At 59.0% G+C, this 24,844-nt stretch overlaps 1 protein-coding gene across 4 annotated transcripts; it reads left to right on the top strand.

Moving 5' to 3' along the window:
• The first annotated feature begins 3,903 nt into the window (after positions 1–3,903).
• On the top strand, positions 3,904–19,078 carry UBE2I (ubiquitin conjugating enzyme E2 I). 4 transcript variants are annotated; one of them, XM_055241662.2, is made up of 7 exons: positions 4,299–4,471; positions 8,609–8,685; positions 8,872–8,955; positions 10,231–10,303; positions 14,732–14,841; positions 14,995–15,074; positions 18,459–19,078. In XM_055241662.2, exons 2-7 carry the CDS (start codon positions 8,620–8,622, stop codon positions 18,520–18,522), a joined length of 477 nt encoding a protein of 158 aa, XP_055097637.1. In that variant the 5' UTR covers positions 4,299–4,471; positions 8,609–8,619; the 3' UTR covers positions 18,523–19,078. The 4 variants fall into 4 exon arrangements, with proteins under 4 accessions (XP_055097635.2, XP_055097637.1, XP_063474531.1 ...); XM_055241660.2 differs by lacking the exons at positions 4,299–4,471; positions 18,459–19,078 and adding an exon at positions 3,904–4,117 and having other exon boundaries at positions 14,995–18,452; XM_063618461.1 differs by lacking the exon at positions 18,459–19,078 and having other exon boundaries at positions 4,315–4,471; positions 14,995–18,452.
• Positions 19,079–24,844: the final 5,766 nt, after the last annotated feature.

Here is a 24,844-nt window from a genome sequence, read left to right as displayed (position 1 = left end):
AAAATGCTGGGATTACAGGCGTGAGCCACCGCGCCCAGCCTATTATCCTGGATATTAACTCCTTCTCAGATATGTGAATTTTTTTTTATTTTTTAAACAGAGTCTCGCTCTGTCGCCCTAGCTGGAGTGCAGTGGCGCCATCTCGGCTCACTGCAACCTCTGCCTCCCGTGTTCAGGAGATTCTCCTGCCTCAGCCTTCCAAGTAGCTGGAATTACAGGCGTGCACCACCACACCCAGCTAATTTTTGCATTTTTAGTAGAGACAGGGTTTCACCATGCTGGCCAGGCTGGTCTCAAACTCCTGAGCTCAAGCGATCCACCCTACTCAGCCTCCCAAAGTCCTGGGATTACAGGCGTGAGCCACCGCGCCTGGCCCGAGGCTGACTTTTTAGCTGGTTTTTGTGCGTGCTCCAGAGTAAGGGTCCGCCTTCACTCTACTGCAGAGGCCCTTCTTCCTCTGGGGGAATCGGCCCTCGGTGAAGTGGCCTCTGTTCTCAAACCCCTGTGCGGAGCCTTGCCCCAGCAGGCCCCGGAGGGGGCACCCAGGGTACTGGAGGTCCAGCCTTACCGCAGGCAGCTCCGCATCACACTTCCTGCTCCCCTCCCAAGGGGATCGGGGCAATGGTGGGCGCGTGCCTGGCACAGTCAGCCACAAGCCTTGCCCAGGATCTTATAGTTACTGATTCAAACCCCCCACCCTCTCCAAGCCTCAGTTTCTCCTTTGTACCCAGGGAGTTGGACTCAACAAGTCCCCTCTCCTTGAAAACGTGTGCCAGGTGCAGGCTGCTCAAAGCACACTTCTGGGCTGAGGATGCACCACTGAGGGAGGCTCTTCCCTCCCTCACCTGCTCCATGCCCCTCACCCCACCTGCCACAGCCTCCCCAAACCCCAGCCCCTCCAGGCACTACTTCCCACCAGGACAGGAATTCTCTGAGTGCCTGAGCCATGTCTCCTCAATCCCTCACCACACACACACAAGGAACCAGGGCCTTGTCTTGCTTCTCCTGTTCCACAACCTTCTATGGCTCCCATGGCCCACAGGTTCAGGCCCAGGCCCTCCCCAGCCACACACCACATCCAGTCGGTCTCCCCAAGCCCCACTCATGACAAGCCCCCCACCTCGCCAGCCCTGCCCTCTCTGTGCCTGAGGCTGCAGCGGGATCCACCCAGGCCCGTGGCTCTCCTTGCTTTTCTTCAGCCACGGCCTTTACTGGCTGACGCCTCCCCACACAGCCCTGTGCTGGCATCTTTGCCAAAAAGATGGCGCTGGAACCTTAGCCCATGCCAGGAAGCCAAAGGGCCATATCCCTCTGCCAGGCTTGCCCAGGGGGCTGGTTAAGAATGCCAGATTTCATTAGCCGGGCGTGGTGGCGGGCGCCTGTAGTCCCAGCTACTCGGAGAGGCTGAGGCAGGAGAATGGCGTGAACCCGGGAGGCGGAGCTTGCAGTGAGATTGCGCCACTGCACTCCAGCCTGGGCGACAGAGCGAGACTCCGTCTCAAAAAAAAAAAAAAAGAATGCCAGATTTCAGCTGGGCGTGGTGTTCCACACCTGTAATCCCAGCACTTTGGGAGGCCGAGGTGGGCGGATCACTTGAAGTCAGGAGTTTGAGACCAGCCTGGCCAACATGGTGAAATCCTGTCTCTATTAAAAATACAAAAATTAGCCGGGTGTGGTGGTGCACGCCTGTAATCCCAGCTACTCGGGAGGCTGAGGCAGGCGGATCGCTTGAACCCAGCAGGTGGAGGTTGCAGTGAGCCAAGATGGCGCCACTGCACTCTAGCCTGGGTGACAGAGCGAGACTCCATCTCACAAAAAAAAGGAAAAAAAAAAAAAAAGCAGATTCCCAGGACCTCAAGGCTGGGGGCCGGGAGAGCAGGTGTCCAAACAGGCCACAGAGGCTCTGAGCCCGGGAGTTGCAGCCAGGCCAGGCCCGCACTGGTCTTGGTGGGACAGGGCTGTGTGCAGCTCCCAGGGACTGGATTCTGGGGGAGGCCACCCCTGCTGCCCTGGACCCACATCCCCGTGGCTGCACCTCCCAGGCAGGCAGACCCAGAGTGTGTGGCTGCCCCTCCTGCTGCGGGTGCCTGCCAGGGAAGTGCCCGCTGGCGATCCTGTGGGAGGTGGTGGGGGAATGAGTGAGGGAGGGAGGGAGTGAATGAGTCAGGGAGGGAATGAGTGAGTGAGGGAGGGAATGGAGGAGGGAAGAAATGAGTGAGGGAGGGAATGAATGAGTAAGGGAGGGAATGAGTGAGGGAGGGAATGAATGAGGGAGGGAGGGAATGAGGGAGGGAGGGAATGAATGAGGGAGGGAGGCAATGAGTGAGGGATGGAATGAATGAGTAAGGGAGGGAATGAGTGAGGGAGGGAGGGAATGAATGAATGAGGGAGGGAGTGAATGAACGACTGAGGAAGGGAATGAATGAGGGATGGAATGAATAAGGGAGGGAAGGAGTGAGTGAGGGAGGGAAGGAGTGAGTGAGGGAGGGAATGAATGAGTGAGGGAGGGAATGAGTGAGGGAGGGAAGGAATGAATGAGGGTGGGAGTGAATGAATGAGGGCGGGAATGAGTGAGAGTGATAATGAGGGAGGGAATGAATGAATGAGAGACGGAATGAATGAATGAGGGCGGGAATGATTGAGAGTGATAATGAGGGAGGGAATGAATGAATGAGAGAGGGAATGAATGAATGACGGAGGGAATGAATGAGGGAGGGAATGAATAAATGAGGAGGGAATGAGTGAGGGATGGAATGAGTTTGTGAGAGTGGGAATGAGGGAGGGAGGGAATGAGTGAGGGAGGGAAGGAATGAATGAGGGTGGGAATGAATGAATGAGGGCAGGAATGAGTGAGTGATGACTGAGGGAGGGAATGAATGAATGAGGGAGGAAATGAGTGAGGGAGGGAATGAGTGAGTGAGGGAGGGAATGAGTGAGTGAGGGTGGGAATGAATAAGTGAGGGAGGGAATGAGTGAAGGAGGGAAGGAATGAATGAGGGTGGGAATGAATGAGGGCGAGAATGAGTGAGTGAGAGTGAGAATGAGTGAGGGAGGGAGGGAATGAATGAATGAATGAGTGAAGGAGGAAATGAGTGAGGGAGGGAAGGAGCGAGTGAGGGAGGGAATGAGTGAGGGTGGGAATGAATGAGTGAGGGTGGAAATGAATGAGTGAGGGATGGAAGGAATGATTGAGTGATGAGGGATTGAATGAATGAATGCGGGAGGGAATGAGTGAGTGAGGGAGGGAATGAGGGAGTAGGGGAGGGAATGAATGAATGAGGGAGGGAGTGAATGAATGAGTGAGGAAGGGAATGAATGAGGTAGGGAATGAGTGAGTGAGGGAGAGAATGAGGGAGTGGGGTAGGGAATGAATGAATGAGTGAGGGAGGGAATGAATGAATGTGGTCACTCTCCGCGGTCCCCAAGCACCCGGACACCGTGACCTTGGCTGCGGCCCCACCGTCGGCGAAATGGGGGCGGGGTGGGGGGCGGGAGAGCCCGGGGCCCAGCACGGCCGCCCGTTGGCTAACGGAATGTCCCACGCGCTGCGGGTCCGGGGGCCTCCCGACCCGGTCCCGGGTGTTCCGTGGGCGGGCGGGAGGGGGGGGTCCGGAAGCGCCCCTCCCCCACGGGCTCGCCCCGCCCCCGCCCCCACTGCTCGCAGTCCCCACGACCCGCCCGCGCCCCCGCCCAGGGCCAGTCCCCAGATTAGGGAGCATCCACACTTCTCCTCCCGTCGGTCATGCTCGCATTCGGCCTTTTGTACGGGGTCAGCTCATTGGGCGGATGAGAAGGTCTCCCCGCCTACCGCCCCGAACTGGCCAATTGCAAGGGGTTTCACAGGGCGCTGAACTCGCGGGAGCGTCACCGTCCTGCGACGCTTCAGAGGATCCTTAGGCCTCAGTGGTCTTTGGCCCCCGGCCCCAGGCCCTGACCCCAAGGAAACCTCCGGGACCTGTGGCTGGAGAGGTGACCGCCAGGCATCCGGGGAGCCTTTGGAGATCTCGGCCTCCTTTTTCTCCCGCTGCTTGCCGGCGTGTCCTCGGGTGGACGCGGGCACCCCGAAGGAGAGTTTACAGACGCTCCCTCACATCGGGGACGCGGCTCCTTTAAGGGCGTAGGTGTCCAGGGCGCTGCCTGATTGGAAAGTCGCCCCCCGGCCGGGCTCCTGGGGCCGACCCGGGGCGCGGGCGCGCGGCGGCGGGGCGCGGGCAACGGGGGGCGCGCGGCGACGCGGGCGGCGCTCGGGGCCGGGCGGCGGCAGCGGCGAGCGACGCAGGCGGGCAGAGGGCAGCCCCGCGCCAGGCCCCGCCCCGCGCGCCCCGCCCGCGCCAGGGTCCTCGGAGCTGCTCTGGCTGCGCGCGGAGCGGGCTCCGGAGGGAAGTCCCGAGACAAAGGGAAGCGCCGCCGCCGCCGCCCGGCTCGGTCCTCCACCTGTCCGCTACGCTCGCCGGGGCCGCGGCCGCCCGAGGTGAGCGCGTGCGGGGGCCGGGCCGGGGCCGCGGGGCGGGGGTCGGGCCGAGGCCTCTACTCCTGTCGGGCCCGGGCCCCCGACTGCCCCGCGCCCCGCCCCGCCGAGCCGGGCCCCGCGCCGCGGCCGAGCTTCCCGGGGAGCCCGAGAGGCCCCGCGCTCGGCGCCAGCCCGGTCCGCGCTGCTGGCGCCGCTCGGGTCGCCGCAGGCCTTCGGGGCCGGGGCTCCCCCACTTCGCCCCCGAGGTGCGCTTGGCGCGGGGCTGGGGCAGCCACCTGCAGCCGGGGCCCCGCGAGGCCGCGCCTTCCTTCTGCGCGGGGAGCGGCTTCCGGGGTCATGGTCGCCCCGCGGACTGAGAGGATGGGCCGCGGGGGGAGAGTGTTGGATTGCAACATCGCTGGCTCGCGGGGGTGGGGGCCGGCGAGCGGGCTTGTTTTCGGTGCCTTAAAACCAAAACAAGTCTAAGTTTTCTTGTGCCTCTGAAGATGCTCCGCTGGCGCTTGCTGGGGCCCTGAACGTGAGCGCCTCGCTGGAGGGGGAGTTTTATTCTGTTTTGGGTATCTTTTTTTATCGGTTGAATAGTAGTTGGTTCTGGTAGTTAACGTGCGTAGGAGGAATGTAAGGGAATGATTAGTTGGGCTTGTGATCGTGGCCTGTAGTCACGCTTGAATCGCGGAATGAAGTGGTTTCGTTTGTATAATTGGAAGTTACGCTTAGTTTCTCTGTTTGCAAATTGCCTGTCTTTGGGGAGTTCGGTTTGTTTCCTTTTATAGGACCTATCTCAAATGTTTCTTGCTCTTCAAGAAACGTTGCCTTTGGGTAGAGAACCTATGCAACGGAAGACGGGACGGATCCTAAGTTTGCCCTGATTGCTCACTCAGAGAGGTCCCTTCCCTAGGCCACTGGGTGGTCGCTGGTGTGCGCTTGTGTGGTGTCTCAGGGTTTGGGATCTTGCTTCAGAAGCATCCTCGGGGCCTGGGGCAGATCAGGTGCGGCCAGGTGAGCGTCTCCCGACTGCAGGTGCTTGGGTCTTGCGGAAGGGAATACCTCCCTAAGCCTGGGAGAGTTTGCATTTGGGTGCAGGAGGGCCTTTAAAGGCTTCTTGTGCCAGCCTGTCGTGGCGACCACCCGTTGTGGAGATGAGTGCGGTGGAGTTGTGGGAGGTGAGTGCTTTGCTCACCTTCAGCCAGGAAGTTGCTCTGAAGTCGGTGCTGTCAACCAGCAGAGCAAGGCGGTGATCCCAGAAGCTAAAGCTCAGCCGGTTGCGGGCGCCCAGCAGGAGGACAGAAGGCAGACTTTCGGGCCGCTCCTGGAGTGCCCGGCCCTGTCCCCGTTGCTGCAGTGCCTGGGCCTTGCCTGGCTCTAATAGATGAGGGTTGTTTTGTCTTTGCATCATAAAAGTTTCTTGCTCTGAAGCGTCTAGTAACTACTAGCCGTTCACTAAGTGCCTATCTGTGAATTTGGCAGGGCAGATTCGATTTTCAGCGGGATTTTGAATGCTTGGTCTGTGTTATGATTACATTGTAACAGATTGGCCACTTTCTCCAGAAGGCCAGTAGGAGGGGGTGCAGGGGGAGGGGTCTGGCTTCTGTCTGGGACAGGGTGGATGTGCACTTGTGGCTCCTTGCCCTGACAGTGCAGTGCCTGTGAGACCACCCCGTGGTGCTGAGTACTTTGGGGCAGGGGACACAGCAGCAGCAGCCAGGCCTTGGCAGGAGGTCTTGCAGGACCACCCCTCACGACTTCTCACACCTGAGACAGCAATAGTTAGGTGCTGGGACGAGGGCCTCTAGGCGGCTCTGTCCAGTCCTCAGCAGGAGGGCTGCCTGTGGCAGGGTCCCAGGCCTGGCTGGCCTCTCTGCGGCCTGGCCTTGCCTGGCTGTGAGGATAGCGTTGCCCATGGTCCTTCAGTGTCTGGAGCACTGGTCTGGGGCTTCAGAGACCTGCCTGATTCCTGGCCTCGCTCAGACCCCAGGCACCTGGGAGGTCGCCAGGCTGCTTTGCACCGCACCGGGCACAGGCTGCGGCCACTCAGGGAGCCCACCCTGGAGCTGGGGAAGAGAGAGCTGTGAGTCCTCAAGTCGCAGCTGGGCTGCTCCAGGTGGAAGTGGAGGGTGGAGAAACGTGGAGTTTCAGAGCCCAGCCTGGCCTGGAGAGAGCCTTGAAACCGCGGTTGGCGGGCGCTCCACTCCGCTGTGGGCTCGAACCCTGCCTGCCCCCAGCTCGGCCCAGCTGTGCCTCCCCCCCCCCCCCCCCGTCTCCATGTCTGGCCCCTGGCTTCCCCCCCACCCCCGACCCCACTTAGAGGAGGGCATGGGGAAGGGCAAACGGTCCAGAGGGCAGGCGGCCTGTGGCCTCCTCTGCATCGCCGTGAGGAGGGCGTGGGGAAGGACATCCCGGTGGGGCCCGGTCTGGGGCTGCCTCCAGCCCAGGCTGCCTGTCTTGGACTTAGTCGTGGACCTGGAGGCCAGTGCCCGGGTGGCCCCTGTCACCCTCTCGCTGTGACGCTAGCGCCTGCTGACTGGAGGACCCAGGTTCCTTTGCCTGCTTTTTCTTAGGCTGCCCTGAGGATCCGTGTTTGGTGAAAAGGAGCCAAATCCACCTGCACGGCAGGCGGCTCTAGGAGCCTCGGAAGCCTGGTGCCCTGGCGACACTGGACCTGCCTGGGCTTCTTTGATCCCAACCCCACCCCCGATTTGTGCTTTGCTGACTTGGGAAGTCATCATGCCGCCCAGAACCTGAGTGCGGGCCTCTCAGAGCTCCTTTCTCGTGCGTCTGCTGGGGACTGGGCCTTGTCTCCCTAACGAGTGCCAGGTGAGGCTGCGGTGGCTCCGACGCACGTGGAGCTGCTGACCTGGCCCCTTCCTGCAGCTGTGAGGTGTGTGAGGTTCGTGGGCCTGCACAGGTGCGGGCACCATCCAGGTCACCAGGGCCCTTGTGGCTATTCTAGGACAGCCCAAGCCGTAGTAGGGACAGCCCCCCACGGCTTCGAAGACCTGGCTCAGTCCCCGAGCTTTGTAGAGGTGACCCTTGTTTGGTGTTGAGATATCAGACTTGGGGGTAGCCTTAGTGTTCCCATGGACTTTGAAAACCAGCACACACTTAGGTTTGAATTCTTGGGCAAGTTTTGTACCCTGAATGCTGTTTTTCGTGGGTAAAGGTGGCCACCAGTAGGGTGACAGTTGAGGGTGGCACTGAGGCGGCTGGCCCTGTCTGCCTGGTATTCCCAGTGACAGTGCTGGCCGACAGGCTCCAGCAGAGAACCCAAAGGCGAAGGTGCCAAGCCCCCGAGGTCCCGTGCAGATGTGTGGAGCTGGAATCTGGCATGTGTGCTGCTGCCTGTGATCAGGGACCTGGTCCCCTACCCCATGCTCCTGCCCTGCCCTGCAGGACCCGTCTGTCCCCTGAAGCCACAGGGACATGGTAGTGGCTGCAAGGTCTGGGAAGGGTGGCCCCGTGGAGGGCTGCTCTCTCAGGCTGAGCCTCTGCCCTGTGGTACTTGTTCTGCTCTGTCTTTAACATGGTGAAACCCCATCTCTACTAAAAATACAAAAATTAGTTGGGCATGGTGGCGCACGCCTGTGGTCCCAGCTACTCAAGGGGCTGAGGCAGGACAATTACTTGAACTCGAGAGGTGAAGGTTGCAGTGAGCCGAGATCACGCCACTGCACTCCAGCCTGAGCAACAGAATGAGACCGTGTCTCAAAAAAAAAAAAAAGAAAAGAAAATAACAGGTGTCCCCTGGCCCAGCCTGAGTCTCACTTCTGAGCGCCTGATACTAAGGCAGGGACCCAGCACCCCACATCCATCTGGAGCCCCAGCCCTGCCTAGTCCCCACCTGATGGTACGGTGAGGACCCTGCCATGTCAGCCACCGCAGGGTGGCAGCTACCGCCCAGCCGCAGCGGCCCAGCCTCTGAACATCTGTCTCCTCACCGTGGAGCAGAAGCCACAGCATGTGTCGCAGAGCAGGGCTGGGTGGGGGCCATGGCCCCTATCAGGGCCGCCCCCGGTAGACCCCCGGGGTCAGACGGCGGCTTGCAAGAGGAGAGTGCCTGCTGCGGTCCGTGTGTGCGTGCTGGGGTGGCAGGAGCCTGCTCACCTCTCCTGACCCTGTGCTCTGCCTCCTGTGTTCCAGGGACTCTGAACATGTCGGGGATCGCCCTCAGCAGACTCGCCCAGGAGAGGAAAGCGTGGAGGAAGGACCATCCATTTGTAAGGAGGGCTTCGTTTCTGTGCACGGCGCCGCCCTCGGCTGAAACCACGCCCTCCCTGCTGGGAGGGAGCTGGTCGCGTGCCTGGGCCGGGCTGGTGGGACTCGCAGGCCCGTTCTTGGTGGTTTTGGTCAAACTAGATGCCTCCGCGCTGATGTGCTTTTGTGGTTGTTTTCTTTTCTCTCAGGGTTTCGTGGCTGTCCCAACAAAAAATCCCGATGGCACGATGAACCTCATGAACTGGGAGTGCGCCATTCCAGGAAAGAAAGGGGTAAGGGGCGCTGCCGGCCTCCTGCCTGTCGGGGCTCAGCAGATGTGTGCGGCAGTGCCACGGGGAAACTCTGCTGAGATCCCTGCCGTCCATGACAACCACCCTCGTCACAGGCTGCGGTCAACAGGTCACATCCCCAGCTGCGGCCTGGCCCCCGCCCCGTGAGGACTTGAGTTCAGAAGGTGGTGCTGGCAAGGTTGGGGTGACAGCTGTGTCCCTACCGAGGGCATTTCTGGTTGAGAAGGAAGCAGGCTGGGCCTGGCTGGGCACAGGGCTGAGCTGTGGCAGAGGGGAAGGGGCTCTGGTGTGTGTTGGGAGCAGGCCCGAGGGCCGGGTAGCCTTTGTGTGCTGGAACCCGGGATTCTGCTGTGTCCTTCCAGGTGTGGCTCAGGCCGCGGGAGCTGGGTTTGCAGGAGAGCCAACCCGGCGTAAAACCGCCTACTGGAGAACCTCCTGGGGCACAGAGACTGGCGGCAGCCACCTAGGATGCCTGCTTGGGGCCCCCTGTGTGTCTGTGGCAAGCAGGGCGGCCCATGTGCCTGTCCTCTTTGCCCGGCTCACATGAAGCGCTTGGCCAGGGACCCCAGGCCAGCGTGCACATAAGGTTCATGCTCGTGGACTCTAAAGAAAGGAGAGATCTCTGAGGTGTTGGTCCTGCCCAAGGCCTTGTTTCCTCCGGCCCATGCCAGCCTCTGGGTTTCGCTCTGAAACTCAAAGCAGCTCCGGTCCCCCTGAGCTGAGCAGTCCCAGCAGGACTGAGCTTTGCCCGAGACATGATGTGGCTTGGATTTGTCACTTGTCTGAGGCTCTGCTGAGAACGTCCCTTGTCCTTCACGTTACGGTGAGGCAGGTGCGCGGCCCCAAGGAAGATGGGAGTGGTGTCGGGTTGTGGGGTGGCAAAGGCGCCTCATCCAGGCGGGACCTGGGGCAGGGGCTTGCAGAACACTCCGGGGCGAGGGCACCGGTGTACTCTTGGTGCTGCCGGCCCCAGTGTGCGGCACTCGTCGCCCCCAGCCCAGCTCCCGACCCCCGTCTCCTCCTCTCCTTTCCAGGAGGGCCTTTGCGCCTCACTCTCTGGGCGTGGCAGAGGTCCTCACAGCCCCCTTGGTGGAGCTGGTCCAGGCTTCAGGCTGGTTTGGGAGCCGCCTCTGTCGGGCCTCTGGCCCCCACTGTCCTGGCAGTCCTGGAGGTTTTGTCCTAGAAGCGAGCCCCTTCCTCCTGGGCCAGCCTGTGGCAGGCAAGCAGCCCATCTCACCACGGTTTATTTCCCCACAGACTCCGTGGGAAGGAGGCTTGTTTAAACTACGGATGCTTTTCAAAGATGATTATCCATCTTCGCCACCAAAATGTAAGTAGCTCACTGTTCAGTGTCCTGAAAGTCGGCCTGTTCCTGCGGGGATTGGAGTCCTCTCCAAAGAGGACCCTCGCTGTGGCCGTGTCGCCCTGGTCCGGGCGATCCACGGAGCTGGGAGGAAGGGAGGTCACAGATTCGTAGGTCCGCTTTGATCCCTGATCCCTTCCTCAGGCTGCAGATTCGAGTCTGTTTCCAGCTCCAGGGGTGGGCAGTGCACGTAATAGACTTAGTCTCTCATCCCAGCTAATTGGCTGGGAAGCTCCAGAGTCCTGTGGAGGGAGGGGCTGTGAGATCCAGGCTGGAGCTCCTGGGCTAGGAGTGCCTGGACCCTCAGTGGTTGCTGGCGATGAAGACAGAGGATTTGGTGCCCACAGGACCCCAGCCCTGGATAGGATGGACATGCAGAAGGACCACCACTCAGAGTCTCACCCTGAGGATCTATCTTGCTCCACCTTCTTACTGCTCTTCCTGTGGTCTCACAGTCTCTCCCTCCTGTGGCTGTGTCTGCAGCCTGGGCAGGCATAGAGCAGGTGAACAGCAGAGAAGGCATGAGAAGAAAGGGCTGAGGGCAGGTTCGAAATCGAGCCTGCAGCTAAATTAACGATCTCAGTTCAGCAAAACTCAGGAAAGGGAGGAGAGGGCCGCCGCGTCCCTGCCGTCCCATAGCTGGCAATCGGCAGGGCCTTTCTGTGGTGAGTTCTACACGTTAACACGTGCCCAGCACCTAGAGAGTGCCTGGCCACGGTGAGGCGAGAGCTGTGTGTAAAAGCTTCCCCTGCGATTGTCACTCAAGACACACAAGTGTTTTCCACAGTGGCAGCGACCAGAGGAGCTTGAGGACTGCTGACAGCACCACCTGGCCGAGACTTGCTTCATTTTGGATTGTCTTTTGCTGTTTGATTTTTTTTTTTAAACCATGAGCAGGTATTACTTGAGATGACTTATTTTAATTAAGAAAAATATAAGAGTGAGATAAAGTAGCTGCTTTCATTGATTCTGTTCAACCGTTTATTGGAATTCCAAGCAAATGCAGCAAGACAAGAAAAAGAAGTCACAACAGAAGAGGTGGGGAGGAACGCCAGGACAACAGCTCAGTAAAACTGAGGTGCAAGGCTGGGCGCGGTGGCTCACGCCTGGAATCCCAGCACTTTCGGAGGCCGAGGTGGGAGGATCACCTGAGGTGAAGACCAGCCTGGACAACATGGTGAAACCCTGTCTCTACTAGAAAAAAAAAATACAGAAATTAGCAGGTGTGGTCGTGGGTGCCTGTAATCCCAGCTGCTTGGGAGGCTGGGGCAGGAGAAGCGCTTGAACCCAGGAGGCAGGTGCAGTGAGCCAAGATCACGCCATTGCACTCCAGCCTGGGCAGCAGAGCAAGACCCTGTCTCAAAACAAAAAAAAAATAGCACAGGACATGGTAAAGGAAACAAAACTAAATAATAAATATAAAAATGAAGTAGAGATTGAGGTACACAAATCTGCTTTTGTATCATTTCAATGAGCAAGGTTTTAAAACTGCCATTTATAGTAGCATGAAATACGTTGGAATAAATGCAACAAAAGATTGGTTCAGGACCTCTGTACTGAAAACTGTAGACTATTCCAAGGGAAACCAAGGCCGGCCTGGGCGGTAGCTGAGCTCTGCTCTGCGTGTGGAGGGGAAGACACGACGTACAGACAGCCCTTCTCTCCAGGCTCGTCTGCACATTCCATGTGATCCCAGTTGGAGTCCAACACATCTTGTTGGAAACTGTCCCACGGACTCAGGACATGCAGAAATGCGGAGGCCTTGGCTTCTCGGTAGGGGTGGCGAGCCCCAGGCTGAGGCTCTGTGGGTGCACAGCACACCCGCCCACCCCCTGCCAGACCTGCCACGGGACGCGGTGATGAAGACTGCGGGATTGCTGAGAAGAAGGCAGACCCGCGGACAGAGCGAGGAGTCCAGAGGCCATGTGTGTGGTGGTTTGGCCTGTGACACCCTGAGGGATATTCCAGCAGGAGAGACGAGCTCTGCCTGCCACCATAGAGAAGCAGCTTCCAGATGGATCGTGGTGCCCAAGCAGAACAGCGCGGACAGGAAGACCCAGGATGGTGTCCCTGAGCCCTGGGCAGGCAGGGATCTCTTCACCAGGGATGCGCTGAAGTGCTGGCCGGGGGGAGATTGACGAGTTGACCAAGTTGAAATTAAGAATCTCTCTTTATCATAAAGACTGCAGTTGGCGCCAGGCAGGAGGGCACACTACAGTGTATGTACATACCTCAGCCCTCACCCTGAATCTACCAAGAGCTCCTGGGAATCAGTAAGAAGGCAGCCATGAGGTCCAGCGTGTCCCTCATAGGAAAGGCCTCCACCCAGCCAGCAAATGCGGCAGGGATGCCTGGCTTTGCCAAAGAGTGGAAGCCTCCCCAGTGGGATCTGCCGTACTGCACAGGGGAGCAGACGGAGCCGCAGCGCGGGGCAGCAGGAGCCTTAGCCACCGCTGGAGAGAGCGGATGTTCTGAACGTTTTCCCTGGACGCTGCCTGCCACACCAGTGGAAGCCGAGCTCATGCTGTAGGACCTGGCTGTTCACTGGAGTCAGTCGAGATTCACAGACGCGCACGCGTGTGTCCACCAGAGGCACAGATGGGTGCCGGTGTCACCCCCATTTGCCACAACCCAGACATCCTAGGATGACAGGGAAGAGTGAAGAGGCCACATGATGCCTGGCGGACAGTGCAGACGGGAGGGCACCCCGTTTGTGTTCCTTCTGCAAAGCGCGGGAGTGGCCAAGCCTGAGGCCGTGAGGAAGTAGGAGGCAGCATCTACCTTGGGAGGGACAGCTGGGCCTGGCAGTGCTGGTGTCCAGCATCTGTGCCTTTCTGTGGGTAAGTTGTGATTGGCGGAAGAAACAAGATTGAGAAATCAGATTAAATTGAAATTAGGCAATTTTTGTGTTTGCCAAAAGATTTCCTTAGAAGAGCAAAAGTCGGGCCTGGCGCGATGGCTCACACCTGTGATCCCAGCGCCTTGGGAGGCCGAGGCAGGTGAATCACTTAAGGTCAGGAGTTTGAGACCAGCCTGACCAACAATGGAGGAACCCCGGTTCTAATAAAATAGAAAAATTAGCCAAGCTTGATGGCGGGTGCCTGTGATCTCAGCTACTCTGGAGGCTAAGGTGAGGCGGGAGAATCACTTGAGCCCCGGGAGGCGAAGGCTGCAGTGAGCCGAGATCCAGCCTGGCAACACAGTGAAACTCCACCTCAAAAAAGCAAAAAGTCAAGCCCCAAGCAGAAGAGCCCCGTAAGACGTGTCACTTGAGCTTCTCCGAAGCCGTCGTCAGGAAGCAGCCCGGGCTGAAAGGGGCGCTCAGCGGTCACCAGGAGGTGCAGCGTAGCACCACAGAGTGGCCGCCGTGCACCTCACCCAGTGGCTAGAATCCACCAGCGACTCAGCCTGCGTGAGCAGCCTGGAACCAGCACGGCTTGAGGGCTGACGCCGTGACCCCACATTCCACAGCAGCGCGCTCACGCCAGTGTTCGCACTCAGGGCTGCCACGGAGCTGCTGGTGTCGCCCACGAGCTCCTGCGGTGTGGGATGGTCCGCCGTGTGGGACGGTCGCAGCGTGGGACGGTCTGCGGTGTTGTCCTCGCGTTCCCCAGGGAGTGTGCCCTGTGCGTCTCCATGGTACCTGAAGTTCAGGAAGCTGCCCGCGGACGCTGGAGTTGGGATTACGGGGCAGATGCAGTGGTCGGTAGGAGCAAGTGTTCTGGGAAGCTGTAGGTGTTCGTGGCGCGTTGGCTTTCTGATAATTCCTCCGGCTGCACTAGACATGCCGCACTGTGTGTCCTTCCGTAGCATTGAGAGAGAAGAGGGCGGATGCCCAGGTAAAAGTTGGGAAACAGCCTAGAATTCAACTGTGATGGTCCCTGGTGGGGCTAATGGTGGCAAACTTTTCTGCTTTTTTATAAAGAAAGAACACAGGGTCCTAAAAGCCCGTGTGTCCTGGAAGCAGAGGGTCTGCGTCAGAACAGCTGACTCTGGAAGGGCCTTGCCTATGTCCTTGGACGTCTCCTGCAGCTCCTCCCGTCTCCCCTGAGTCTGGCCCAGCTGGGAAGGATGTGGGGGCCGCAGGTTAAGTGGCCACCCTGGGGCCTGTGTTCCCAGACTGCTTGGCTGTGCCGGGAGTTCTGTCCCGGGAGACACAGCTTTGTCTCGGCTGCGGCCGTGTCCCCAAGGCTCTGTTCCCTGCGTGCAAAGGTGGATATGTCTTCCTTTTGTCTCCTCATGGCCACAATTTAATTTTTTTGAAAAGTTTTTGGCCAAATAACCTGGCTACCAACCTGGGGCCCCAGTGTTAGGAGGAGGGTGACGTGGGGAAGGACGTGACTCTGGGACAGTGCCTGCCTCCAAAAAGTGCTTCCTTCCTTCCTCTTCCTCCAGGTAAATTCGAACCACCATTATTTCACCCAAATGTGTACCCTTCGGGGACAGTGTGCCTGTCCATCTTAGAGGAGGACAAGGACTGGAGGCCAGCCATCACAATCAAACAGGTACGGGGCCTCCACCGCCGGCATGGGCAGGGCTGCCTCAGTCTCCCCTCCGACGTGTGGGTCTGTGGTCATTCTCCATGGCTGAGGCCCAGTCTCCCGGTGTCTCCCTTTCAAACTGCTCATACCCGTCTTGTGTTTTTGTCTCTGGCACAGATCCTATTAGGAATACAGGAACTTCTAAATGAACCAAATATCCAAGACCCAGCTCAAGCAGAGGCCTACACGATTTACTGGTTAGTAGCAGCCCTGGCCCCGCTGGTGGCACCTCCTCCCCATCCCAGCCAAGGCTGCCTGGCAGGAGGGGAGTGGAGCACACAGGCTCACCCCAGGGACCGCCAGGGTCCGTGCCGCCGGGGGGAAGGTCGGGGGGCATAAACCCTGTGGGCAGCAGGCACCGTTGCACATGGTCTGTGGTGGGCATGGATGGCGCCGGAGCCCTGTCCTAGGGAGGGAACAGGCCAGGTGACGGGGGCTGTCTTGGGCCACTGCCCCAGTGAGTTGTGGCCAGCTAGGAGGGGAAGGACCCTGGGCATGGGTGCCAGAGGAGGCCATGCTGAGAGGCCTGTCCACCAGCTCAGCCTCCCGTGGACCCCAGCCTCCTGCACCGCCCCTACTGCTTGTCCCCATCCCCTCTACAACTTGATTCCTCCTGTGGGGGGGCCCAGCCCAGCAGGGCTCAGCGATGTGATGCTGTCACACAGGCCCTGGGCTTCCCCCTGTCCCTGTGAGGTGCTGCTGTGGCTAGAAGGGTCCCGTGGGCCTGGGGTCACTGTCTGCACCAAGGAGGGTCTGGTGTGAGTTAGGATGCAGACGACAGCCAAACAGTGTTGGGGACAGCAGGGAGGACCCTGCCCTGAGCAGAGGCCACGCGCCTGCCTGTCCTGTTCCCTCTGCAGCTGCTCTGGGCAGGTCCATAAGAAGGTGGGTTGGGGGCTCCGACCCCCACTGCTCCACCTGCAGCTTTGAGAAACCCAGCCCCATCTCACCACTGGTCCCACACCTCTGAGGGGGTCTTGGGGGGCCCCAGTGGCCAGGGACCCAGAAGGCTCACCCTGCAGCCACCCGTCACATCCCTGCCACCGTGGGCATCGGAGGCCCTCTCCCTCCAGGGTGCGTCTCCTGGTCAGGAGGGGGGAGGCTGGGGGGTCCCGGTTGCTCTAGGCCCAGCCCGCACAGGTCGTGAGGAAGAGCACCTGGTTTTGGCCGGGCGTGGTGGCTCACGCCTGTAATGCTAGCACTTTGGGAGTCCGAGGTGGGCAAATCATGCAGTCAGGAGTTCGAGACCAGCCTGGCCAACATGGTGAAACCCCGTCCCTACTAAAAATATAAAAAATTAGTTGGGCATAGTGGTGGGCCCCTGTAATCCCAGCTACTCAGGAGGCTGAGGCAGGAGAATCACTTGAACCAGGGAAGTGGAAGTTGCAGTGAGCTGAGATCCTGCCACTGCTCTCCAGCCTGGCAACAGCGGGATGCCATCTCAAAAAAAAAAAAAAAAAAAAAAAAATCACGTGGTTTTGGAGAGATGTGTTTCTCCCTGAATGCGGGCCCAGCCCGGGTGTCTGCAAGGTGCCCTCCCTGGTGGCTGAGGGTGGCACAGAGGCCCCAGGCAGGGAGCAAGTGTCACAGCAGCCACCCCAGGCTCAGCCTGGCTCCCCTGCATGGTGGTGCACACCTGTAGTCTCAGCTATTTGGGAGGCTGAGGTGGGAGGACTGCTGGAGTCCAGGAGGTTGATGCCGCAGTGAGCCAGATTGTAGCACTGCAATCCAGCCTAGGTGACAAAGCGAGACCCTGTCTAGGAAAAAAAAAAAAAAGCACGCTGGGCGTGGTGGCTCATGCCTGTAATCCCAGCACTTTGGGAGGCCAAGGCGGGCAGATCATGAGGTCATGAGATCAAGACCATCCTGGCTAACATGGTGAAACTCCATCTCTAGTAAAAATACGAAAAATTAGGCGGGCATGGTGGCGGGCATCTGTAGTCCCAGCTCCTTGGGAGGCTGAGGCAGGAGAATGGCGTGAACCCGGAAGGCGGAGCTTACAGTGAGCCGAGATCACGCCACTGCACTCCAACCTGGGTGACAGAGCGAGACTCTGTCTCAAAAAAGGAAGAAAAAAAAAAAAAAAGGCAAATGTTTTCCTGCCTAGCCCTTAGATGGTCTGCCATTCCCGGCATGGTGTGGGCGTGAGCTCTGTCTGGCCTGCACCCCCTTTGCCGACCATCTCCAGAGCTGGGCTGTGGCTCCCATCTGCGGCAGTCCCCCACCCCGTGTGACTCCCCCCGTGTCACTCCGCTTGTGTCTCCTGGGCTTGGTGTCTGCTGGGCTGCACTGTACACTTGCGTGCACGTAAACAAACGTTCTTTCTCCTACAAACATCCACTTGAAAAGCACCCTTTGTGAAGCATGTTTGCGGGTTTCAGATCCTTTTTCCTGGATTTCCTGGAGGACTTGGACTGTGTTCCTGCCCCGGCGGGTGCCTTTTCTCAGGGCCCCTGCTTGGTCAAGGAAGAGCTGGGACCTGTGGCCACCGCCTCTGGTTCCTTCCACGCCCACCCAGCTGAGCTCCTCTGCCCTGGGGCTGTCTGGTGGCCCAAGGAGGGCGCTGGGTTCTGGGCTGCGGTCCAGGCCTTTGGCCTGGGTGGAGGTGGCACCTGCGCTGCTGCCGTCCTGGGCTGTTGGGCCTTCACTCTGCACCATGTAGAGTGAAGCTCAGTGTCTCAGACCAGGTCCAATCCTGGCGAGCCTGCCAGGACTGCTACCCCAGGAGGCACTTCCATAAATGTCACGGTGTTCCCCCGTCCTCAAGGTCACGCTGCCCCCTGTGACCCATCAGCCCCTAGGTGCAGCCTCGGCCGCCCTCCCGCTCACCTGTTTTGCCCAGGCAGTGTGTGCCATGCCACTCTCCTGCGCAGCTGTTTGCAGGCTGAGCCTCACGCTGCCCAGCTCCAGACCTGTTCCCTGATGCCCGTGCACTGCCCAGCTCTGGCACAGCCCCTTCTGAACCAGGCCTGGCTTCCCACACCTTTGCCCCTGGGGCTGAGAGCCTCATGGAAAAACCCTCCAGAAATTTGTGTCTGTTTTTGGGAATTAACAAAAACAGTGGCAAGCAGTCAGTGTTTTCAGTTTATTAGCACTGTCCCCAGACCTACAGAAAAGAGAAGCTGCTGATTACTAGTTAGGACCAGACTTTTGGCACCGGCAATGATGTTGCAGGCCCCTGGCGTGGGCCCCCTGGGGCCTTAGCCCTCCTCGAAGCGCTGCGGGGCCCCTCTGTCCCCCTCGAACACCAGGGCCTGAGCCCTCCTCGCAGCGCTGCGGGGCCCCTCTGTCCCCCTCGCACGCCACATCCACCCAGCATGGGTTCCTCTCCTCCCTGCCCTTCTGCCCCCACCTCAGACCACAGGTCAGTCCCAGCCACGTCAGAGCCAGCCTGGGCTCCCCACCACGCAGGCCTCCCTGCTTCTCCAGGCTTCCTGCTTCTGTTACTATGACAAGCTCCACACTGCCCTCGCCCAGGAGGTCCCGTCCTGCAGCCTGGTCTGCTGAGCCGGCTCCGGGGCGAGCGTGAGGGCCAGGCTGCTGAGCCCTCTAACGCGTCTCTTCTCTTTTGACCTCCTCAGCCAAAACAGAGTGGAGTATGAGAAAAGGGTCCGAGCACAAGCCAAGAAGTTTGCGCCCTCATAAGCAGCGACCTTGTGGCATCGTCAAAAGGAAGGGATTGGTTTGGCAAGAACTTGTTTACAACATTTTTGCAAATCTAAAGTTGCTCCGTACAATGACTAGTCACCTGGGGGGTTGGGCGGGCGCCATCTTCCATTGCCGCCGCGGGTGTGCGGTCTCGATTCGCTGAATTGCCCGTTTCCATACAGGGTCTCTTCCTTCGGTCTTTTGTATTTTTGATTGTTATGTAAAACTCGCTTTTATTTTAATATTGATGTCAGTATTTCAACTGCTGTAAAATGATAAACTTTTATACTTGGGTAAGTCCCCCAGGAGCGAGTTCCTCGCTCTGGGATGCAGGCATGCTTCTCACCGTGCAGAGCTGCACTTGGCCTCAGCTGGCTGTATGGAAATGCACCCTCCCTCCTGCCGCTCCTCTCTAGAACCTTCTAGAACCTGGGCTGTGCTGCTTTTGAGCCTCAGACCCCAGGTCAGCATCTCGGTTCTGCGCCACTTCCTTTGTGTTTATATGGCGTTTTGTCTGTGTTGCTGTTTAGAGTAAATAAACTGTTTATATAAAGGTTTTGGTTGCATTATTATCATTGAAAGTGTGAGGAGGCAGCCTCCCCGTGCCCGGCCCTCCGCACCCGCCTGCAGCCCCACTGTGGGCCAGGACCAGGCTCTCCCATCTGCTTCAGATGCTCCTAGGCTGCGTGGCTCTGTCTTGCCCTGGATCTTTGTAAACAGGGCTGTGTACACCAAGTGCTGCTGAGGTTTCTGTGCTCCCCGGATCTTCGGGCTGTAGAGCGCTGGGAGCTAAGATCTGCATAGGTCAGGATTGGCGTCGAGACCTTGGCAGCGGTGCACCGGTGCCGGCTGTCTTGGGGGCCACAAGGCCAGGTCCAGACCAGGGCTGGAGGCTGCCTGAGGACACCATCCAGGCAGCCTGCTGGCGGGGGTGCCCCTCTTCAGTGGCCAGGTCACGGGGATGGAGCCACGCTGTGCATAGGGTGCCACCTCAGGTGTCTGTCCCTCGTGTTCTCAGGAGGCAGCCTTGCTACCACCCTTGGCAAACGCCAGGTGCTTTTTCCGGGAGAGCCCACAGCCGTGAGCCAGGGCTTCCCTGACCCTTAGCGCCATGTGGAGGGCCCTGGGCAGCCTGTGTCTGGAATTCTTTGCCCTGAGGCCGCCTGAGCGTGGTCTGTCCTGGGGAGGCTGTGCCCCTCAGAAGCCGCCCTGACGCTGAGCCCTCTGCAAAGGTTGGGCCAGCCAGGCCTCTTGGGGCTGCCTGAGCCGTGGCCGAGCCACTGCAGGAAGTGGCCTGGCTGGGAAGTTGGGTGCCGGTCACCTCCCAGCAGGAAGGCGCAGTGGACAGAGATGGAAAGCCCTGGGGGACACAGCCTGGCACTCCCAGCCCCGGTACTCCCAGCCCTCCTACCTCCGACCCCCAACCCAGTCTCCCCATCCTAGCGAGCTTGGCCCTCAGTTTCGTTTCAAGCCTTGGGGCTGGAGCTGGCCCTGCTGCCCTGGCACACCCTGGCGGATGGAGCTGGGTCCCCATGGCCCAAGTGCGGGGTCCCAAGGGGGCAGGGCGGGTGCTCCCCAAAGGAGCAAAGAATGCAGGGAGGGCGGCCGAGGGCCCTGGGAAGGGGAGCTCGGCACCCTCCGTGTCTGTGTGGGACCCCAGCCGCTGTTGGCTGGGAATCGAAGTTAAAGGTGACTTTCAAAGGCCGCCCGGAGCCGGCAGTGCCTTGTTGGCTGGGAACAGAAGTTAGAAGTGACTTCCAAAGGCCCCCGGAGCCGGCAATGCCCCCCGCCCTCCCCCCCAGCGACTCTGCAGTGCCAGTGCCTTGGCTTTTCCGGCTACGCACCCTGCAGTCACTGAGATCCGTCTGACGTCTGATGTTTGTGGTTTGTTTATAACACAGGGGGCCTTACCTGGGGAATTCAGCTGGTTTGAATATTTGTAGCCCGCTCCCAGAATGTCTTATTTTGTAATGACTGAACTACATTTAGTAATAGTTACACATGTGTATGGTTAATACATATGGAAATTCAATATATTTTGTAGTTAACGTATTCTGAAGTAACGGATGTTTCTAGCCAATCGTAGTGACTTCAGCTAACGAAATGTTCCTTTTGTAGTACTATAGTCCTCGGCCTTACGAAGGCCGTGAACCTTGTAAGAGGAGAGCTCTGAAACGCGGTCACCTTTGTTTAGTGGAAGGAAAAGTGCGTTCCCGGCATGAGGTGCCTCGGAATTAGTGAAGAATTGTGGGCAATGGATTAACCACTGTATCTAAGCATCCACCAATTAAAGCATTTGCACAGACTGCGGCCTGCCGGGTGTGTCCTTTCCTGCCCTGTCCCTGGCTCCCCTGGGCTGTGGGGGTGGGAGCCCACTGAGGCCACATGGCGGCCCCCCGACCCCAAGGCCCAGCCTTACCCCCTAGGGCTTTGTTCTGGTCCTGCCTCCAGCCCCGCGTCCGCCCCTCCGGGTGACATCCCCTCTAGTCAAGGTGACTCCCAGCCTCGGGGTCTCTTTGCCTGCACCTCCCTGGGCTGCTCTAGGGGCCTCCTCCCTGGGACTCGAGGCTGCTTTTGCTGCCCCTGGCAGGGGACCTCTTTGGGGAGCAGGGACCCCAGGTGTCCAGAGAGTTCTCATCACAGGGCCCATCCAGGGCTGGCTAGAGCCACCAGGTAGGAGTCTGGTGCACAGGTGCAGGGACCCCAGCCCCCTGTGGGACGGGCTAGCCTGGCCTGAGCTGGAGTCGGGGGAGCCCTCCCTTGGCTTTGGCGGTCAGGCTGGCCACAGGTGCCCTTTGTCTCTCAGGTCCCTTGGGACTTGGGTCTGGCTGGGCCGGAGGAGGCTAGGAGACTTGGCCACCATGCTGGCCACTGCCCCCAGGAATGCAGGCTGCTGGTCCCCAGGTCCCCTCACCTTCCCGGACCTGAGGCCGGGCCCCGCCATCACTCACTGGGAGCCGCTGATGGGAAGCCTTCCTCATGATTACCATGACGACAAGTTGTCAGGTGGGAGGGCCTTGCACTGGTTCGGACTGGCTGGAGCCGGTTTGAGCCAGTTCCAGGAGGGACGGGCCCGGCAGTGCTGGGTTTGGGATCCATCTCCAGCCGACCCTCACTCTGGGTCTGGGCGTGTCCTGAAGCACCTGCTCAGGAGACGCATCCTGAGATCCCCAGGCACCACCTGGTCTGAGGAAGCCGTTGGGCCCAGTTGGGGTGGGGGCTCCTGGCTTTGGCCCATTGGGTGGGAAGGGGCTGGGGCAACTGGTCCCATCCACCCTGCCTGTCTCCAGCCCAGCCTGGTCCAAAGGCTCCTGCACCTGCCAGAGGGTCGGCTTATCCGGCTCTTAGGAAGAAATAGGAACAGGCACAAGAAAACCACCGGGCACATGTGGCTTGGGCTCTTCCTTCCCCAGGCCTCTGCCCTTCCTCCAGGATGCCCTCCGCCGAAGAAGGCAAGTTCCCACTCCTTGATGTGGGCTGTGCCTTACTTATTTATTTATTCAGAGATGGAGTCTCACTCTGTCACCCAGGCTGCAGTGCAGTGGCATGATCTCGGCTCACTGCAACCTCTGCCTCCCGGGTTCAAGCAGTTCTCCTGCCTCAGCCTCCCGAGCCTGTGCTGTACCTTTAAGGAGGGACTCTGAGGCTGGGCGCGGTGGCTCACGCCTGTAATCTCAGCACTTTGGGAGGCCGAGGTGGGAGGATCACCTGAGGTCAGGAGTTCAAGACCAGCCTGGCCAACATGGTAAATGCCCATCTCCATTAAAAATACAAAAATTAGGCCGGGCGCGGTGGCTCACGCCTGTAATCCCAGCACTTTGGGAGGCCGAGGTGGATGGATCACAAGGTCAGGAGTTCAAGACCAGCCTGACCAATATCGTGAAACCCTGTCTCTACTAAAAATACAAAAATTAGCTCTTTGAGGAAGACGTGGTGGTAGGTGCTGTGGATCGCTGATCTGCACGCTGCTGCTCTGGACTCACCACTGTTCGCTGTCACCAAGGAACAAATTGGTCAGGAAGCGGCGCAGCAGCTATGGCTTTATTATTATTTAATTAATTAACTATTTATTTATTTATTTATTTATTTTTTTTTTTTCTTTTGAGACAGAGTCTCGCTCTGTCGCCCAGGCTGGAGTGCAGTGGCGCAATGTCGGCTCACTGCAAGCTCCGCCTCCCGGGTTCACGCCATTCTCCTGCCTCAGCCTCCGAGTAGCTGGGACTACAGGCGCCCGCCACCGCGCCCGGCTAATTTTTTGTATTTTTTAGTAGAGACGGGGTTTCACCGTGGTCTCGATCTCCTGACCTCGTGATCCGCCCGCCTCGGCCTCCCAAAGTGCTGGGATTACAAGCGTGAGCCACCGCGCCCGGCCCTATTTATTTATTTATTTATTTATTTTTGAGACGAAGTCTTACACTGTTGCCCGGGCTGGTGTGTGGTGGGGCGATCTCGGCTCGCTGCAGCGTCCACCTCCCGGGTTCAAGCGATTCTCCTGCCTCAGCCTCCCGAGTAGCTGGGACTACAGGCATGCGCCACCACGCCTGGCTAATTTTTGTATTTTTACGGGGTTTCACTGTGTTGGCCAGGATGGTCTCGAACTCCTGACCTTGTGATCCGCCCACCTCGGCCTCCCAAAGTGCTGGGATTACAGGCGTGAGCTACCGCGCTCAGCCTAAAAAATTTTGTTTTGGCTTTTAAGGATACCAGAAAAACACCCAAGGAGCCAGAGATGGCAATTCACCAAATTCACCAAAATTCACCAAATTCGCCAAATTCACCAAACTCACCAAAATTCTCCAAATTCGAATCACTCTAACGAGCTATAGCGTAAAATCCCTGGAAAAGGTGTGTGCTGACTTGATCAGAGGCACAAAGGAAAAGAATCTCAAAGTGAAAGGACTGGTTTGAATCCTACCAACAATTTGAGAATCACTACAAGAAAAGCTCCAGATGAGGCCAGGGGCGGCAGCTCACGCCTGTAATCCCAGCACTTTGGGAGGCCAAGGCGGGCAGATCACGAGGTCAGGAGATCGAGACCATCCTGGCTAACACAGTGAAACCCCGTCTCAACTAAAAATACACAATAATCAGCCGGGCATGGTGGCGGGTGCCTGTAGTCCCAGCTACTCGGGAGGCTGAGGCAGGAGAATCGCTTGAACCCAGGAGGCAGAGGTTATAGCCGAAATCGCACCACTGCGCTCCAGCCTGGGCAACAGGGCGAAACTCCGTCTCAAAAAAACAAAAAGAAAGAAAGAAAAGGAGGGACTCTGACGCCCCCAGAGCTGGGAGGAGTCGCCTCCCACCCCCAGCTCTGCACAGAAGGAGGCACACTGAGGGCCTGGCCTCTCCCTGCTGGGCCCCTAACCACAGTGAGCACAGAAGCCCACCTCGCTGGGAAGGGGCCTCTGACACCCCCACCCTCAGGCTGGTGGGAGGCCTGGCCAGGGCACAGGGTGCCATCCTTCCTGCCTTCCAAGCCTCACTGCAGCAGGGGCTGTCGTGCCTGCAGCGCTCTGGCACACCAATGGCCTTTGTTTGGGGGTTTGGTAGGACCCTGTCTTGGGCCCACTTCTTTGTCCCCACCCCGCCCTGTATCCCTCACAGATGCTGCAGTAGCACGGAGGCCTGAGAGAACTCCAGCATGACACTGGGTGGTCACCTCCAGCCGGCTCCACCTGTGCACGTGCGGCAGCAGGACTCCCGGAGCTTCTGGTGTGGGCTCTGGAGACCAGCATCTCAGGCATGAGGCCAGACCTGGGCTGGGGCCCTCCCACCCAAGAAGTGCCCCAAGAGGGCTCTCTTGATGGGTCACTTTTATCCCAGGGCCAGTGTGGGCAAGGAACAGGTTCTGGCAGTCTTCAGGGTCCTCCAGCTCTGGGGCAGTCAGGGTCCCTGGCCAGAGTCCCTGGGCTCTGACCCCACGAGCTCTCCAAGGTCCCTGCCTTTCCTTGCTTGGGTCCTCAGAGGGAAGTTGGGGGCAGATTCTGGGAGGCTGTGCCTGCAATTTCTTTTTTTTTTTTTTTCTTTTTTTTGAGATGGAGTCTCGCTCTGTTGCCCAGGCTGGAGTGCAGTGACGCAATCTCAGCTCGCTGCAAGTTCCGCCTCCCGGGTTCACGCCATTATCCTGCCTCAGCCTCTCCGAGTAGCTGGGACTACAGGCGCCCACCACCACGCCCGGCTAATTTTTTTGTATTTTTAGTAGAGACGGGGTTTCACCGTGGTCTCAGTCTCCTGACCTCATGATCCGCCCACCTCGGCCTCCCAAAGTACTGGGATTACAAGCGTGAACCACCGTGCCCGGCCTGTGCCTGCAATTTCT

The sequence above is a fragment of the Symphalangus syndactylus genome, chromosome 14, assembly GCF_028878055.3.
Source record: "Symphalangus syndactylus isolate Jambi chromosome 14, NHGRI_mSymSyn1-v2.1_pri, whole genome shotgun sequence".
Taxonomy (NCBI): Eukaryota; Metazoa; Chordata; class Mammalia; order Primates; family Hylobatidae; genus Symphalangus; species Symphalangus syndactylus.
Note: the sequence above shows the minus strand (reverse complement) of the source record. Positions and strands in the feature narration are given on the sequence as shown.

Excerpts from the sequence above, each read along its gene's own strand:
- UBE2I (XM_055241660.2), top strand. The coding sequence starts at position 8,620 with ATGTCGGGGATCGCCCTCAGCAGACTCGCCCAGGAGAGGAAAGCGTGG. Across the intron at positions 10,304-14,731 it reads TCCATCTTCGCCACCAAAAT|GTAAATTCGAACCACCATTA; the intron begins GTAAGTAGCTCA and ends CTCTTCCTCCAG. Across the intron at positions 14,842-14,994 it reads CAGCCATCACAATCAAACAG|ATCCTATTAGGAATACAGGA; the intron begins GTACGGGGCCTC and ends TCTCTGGCACAG.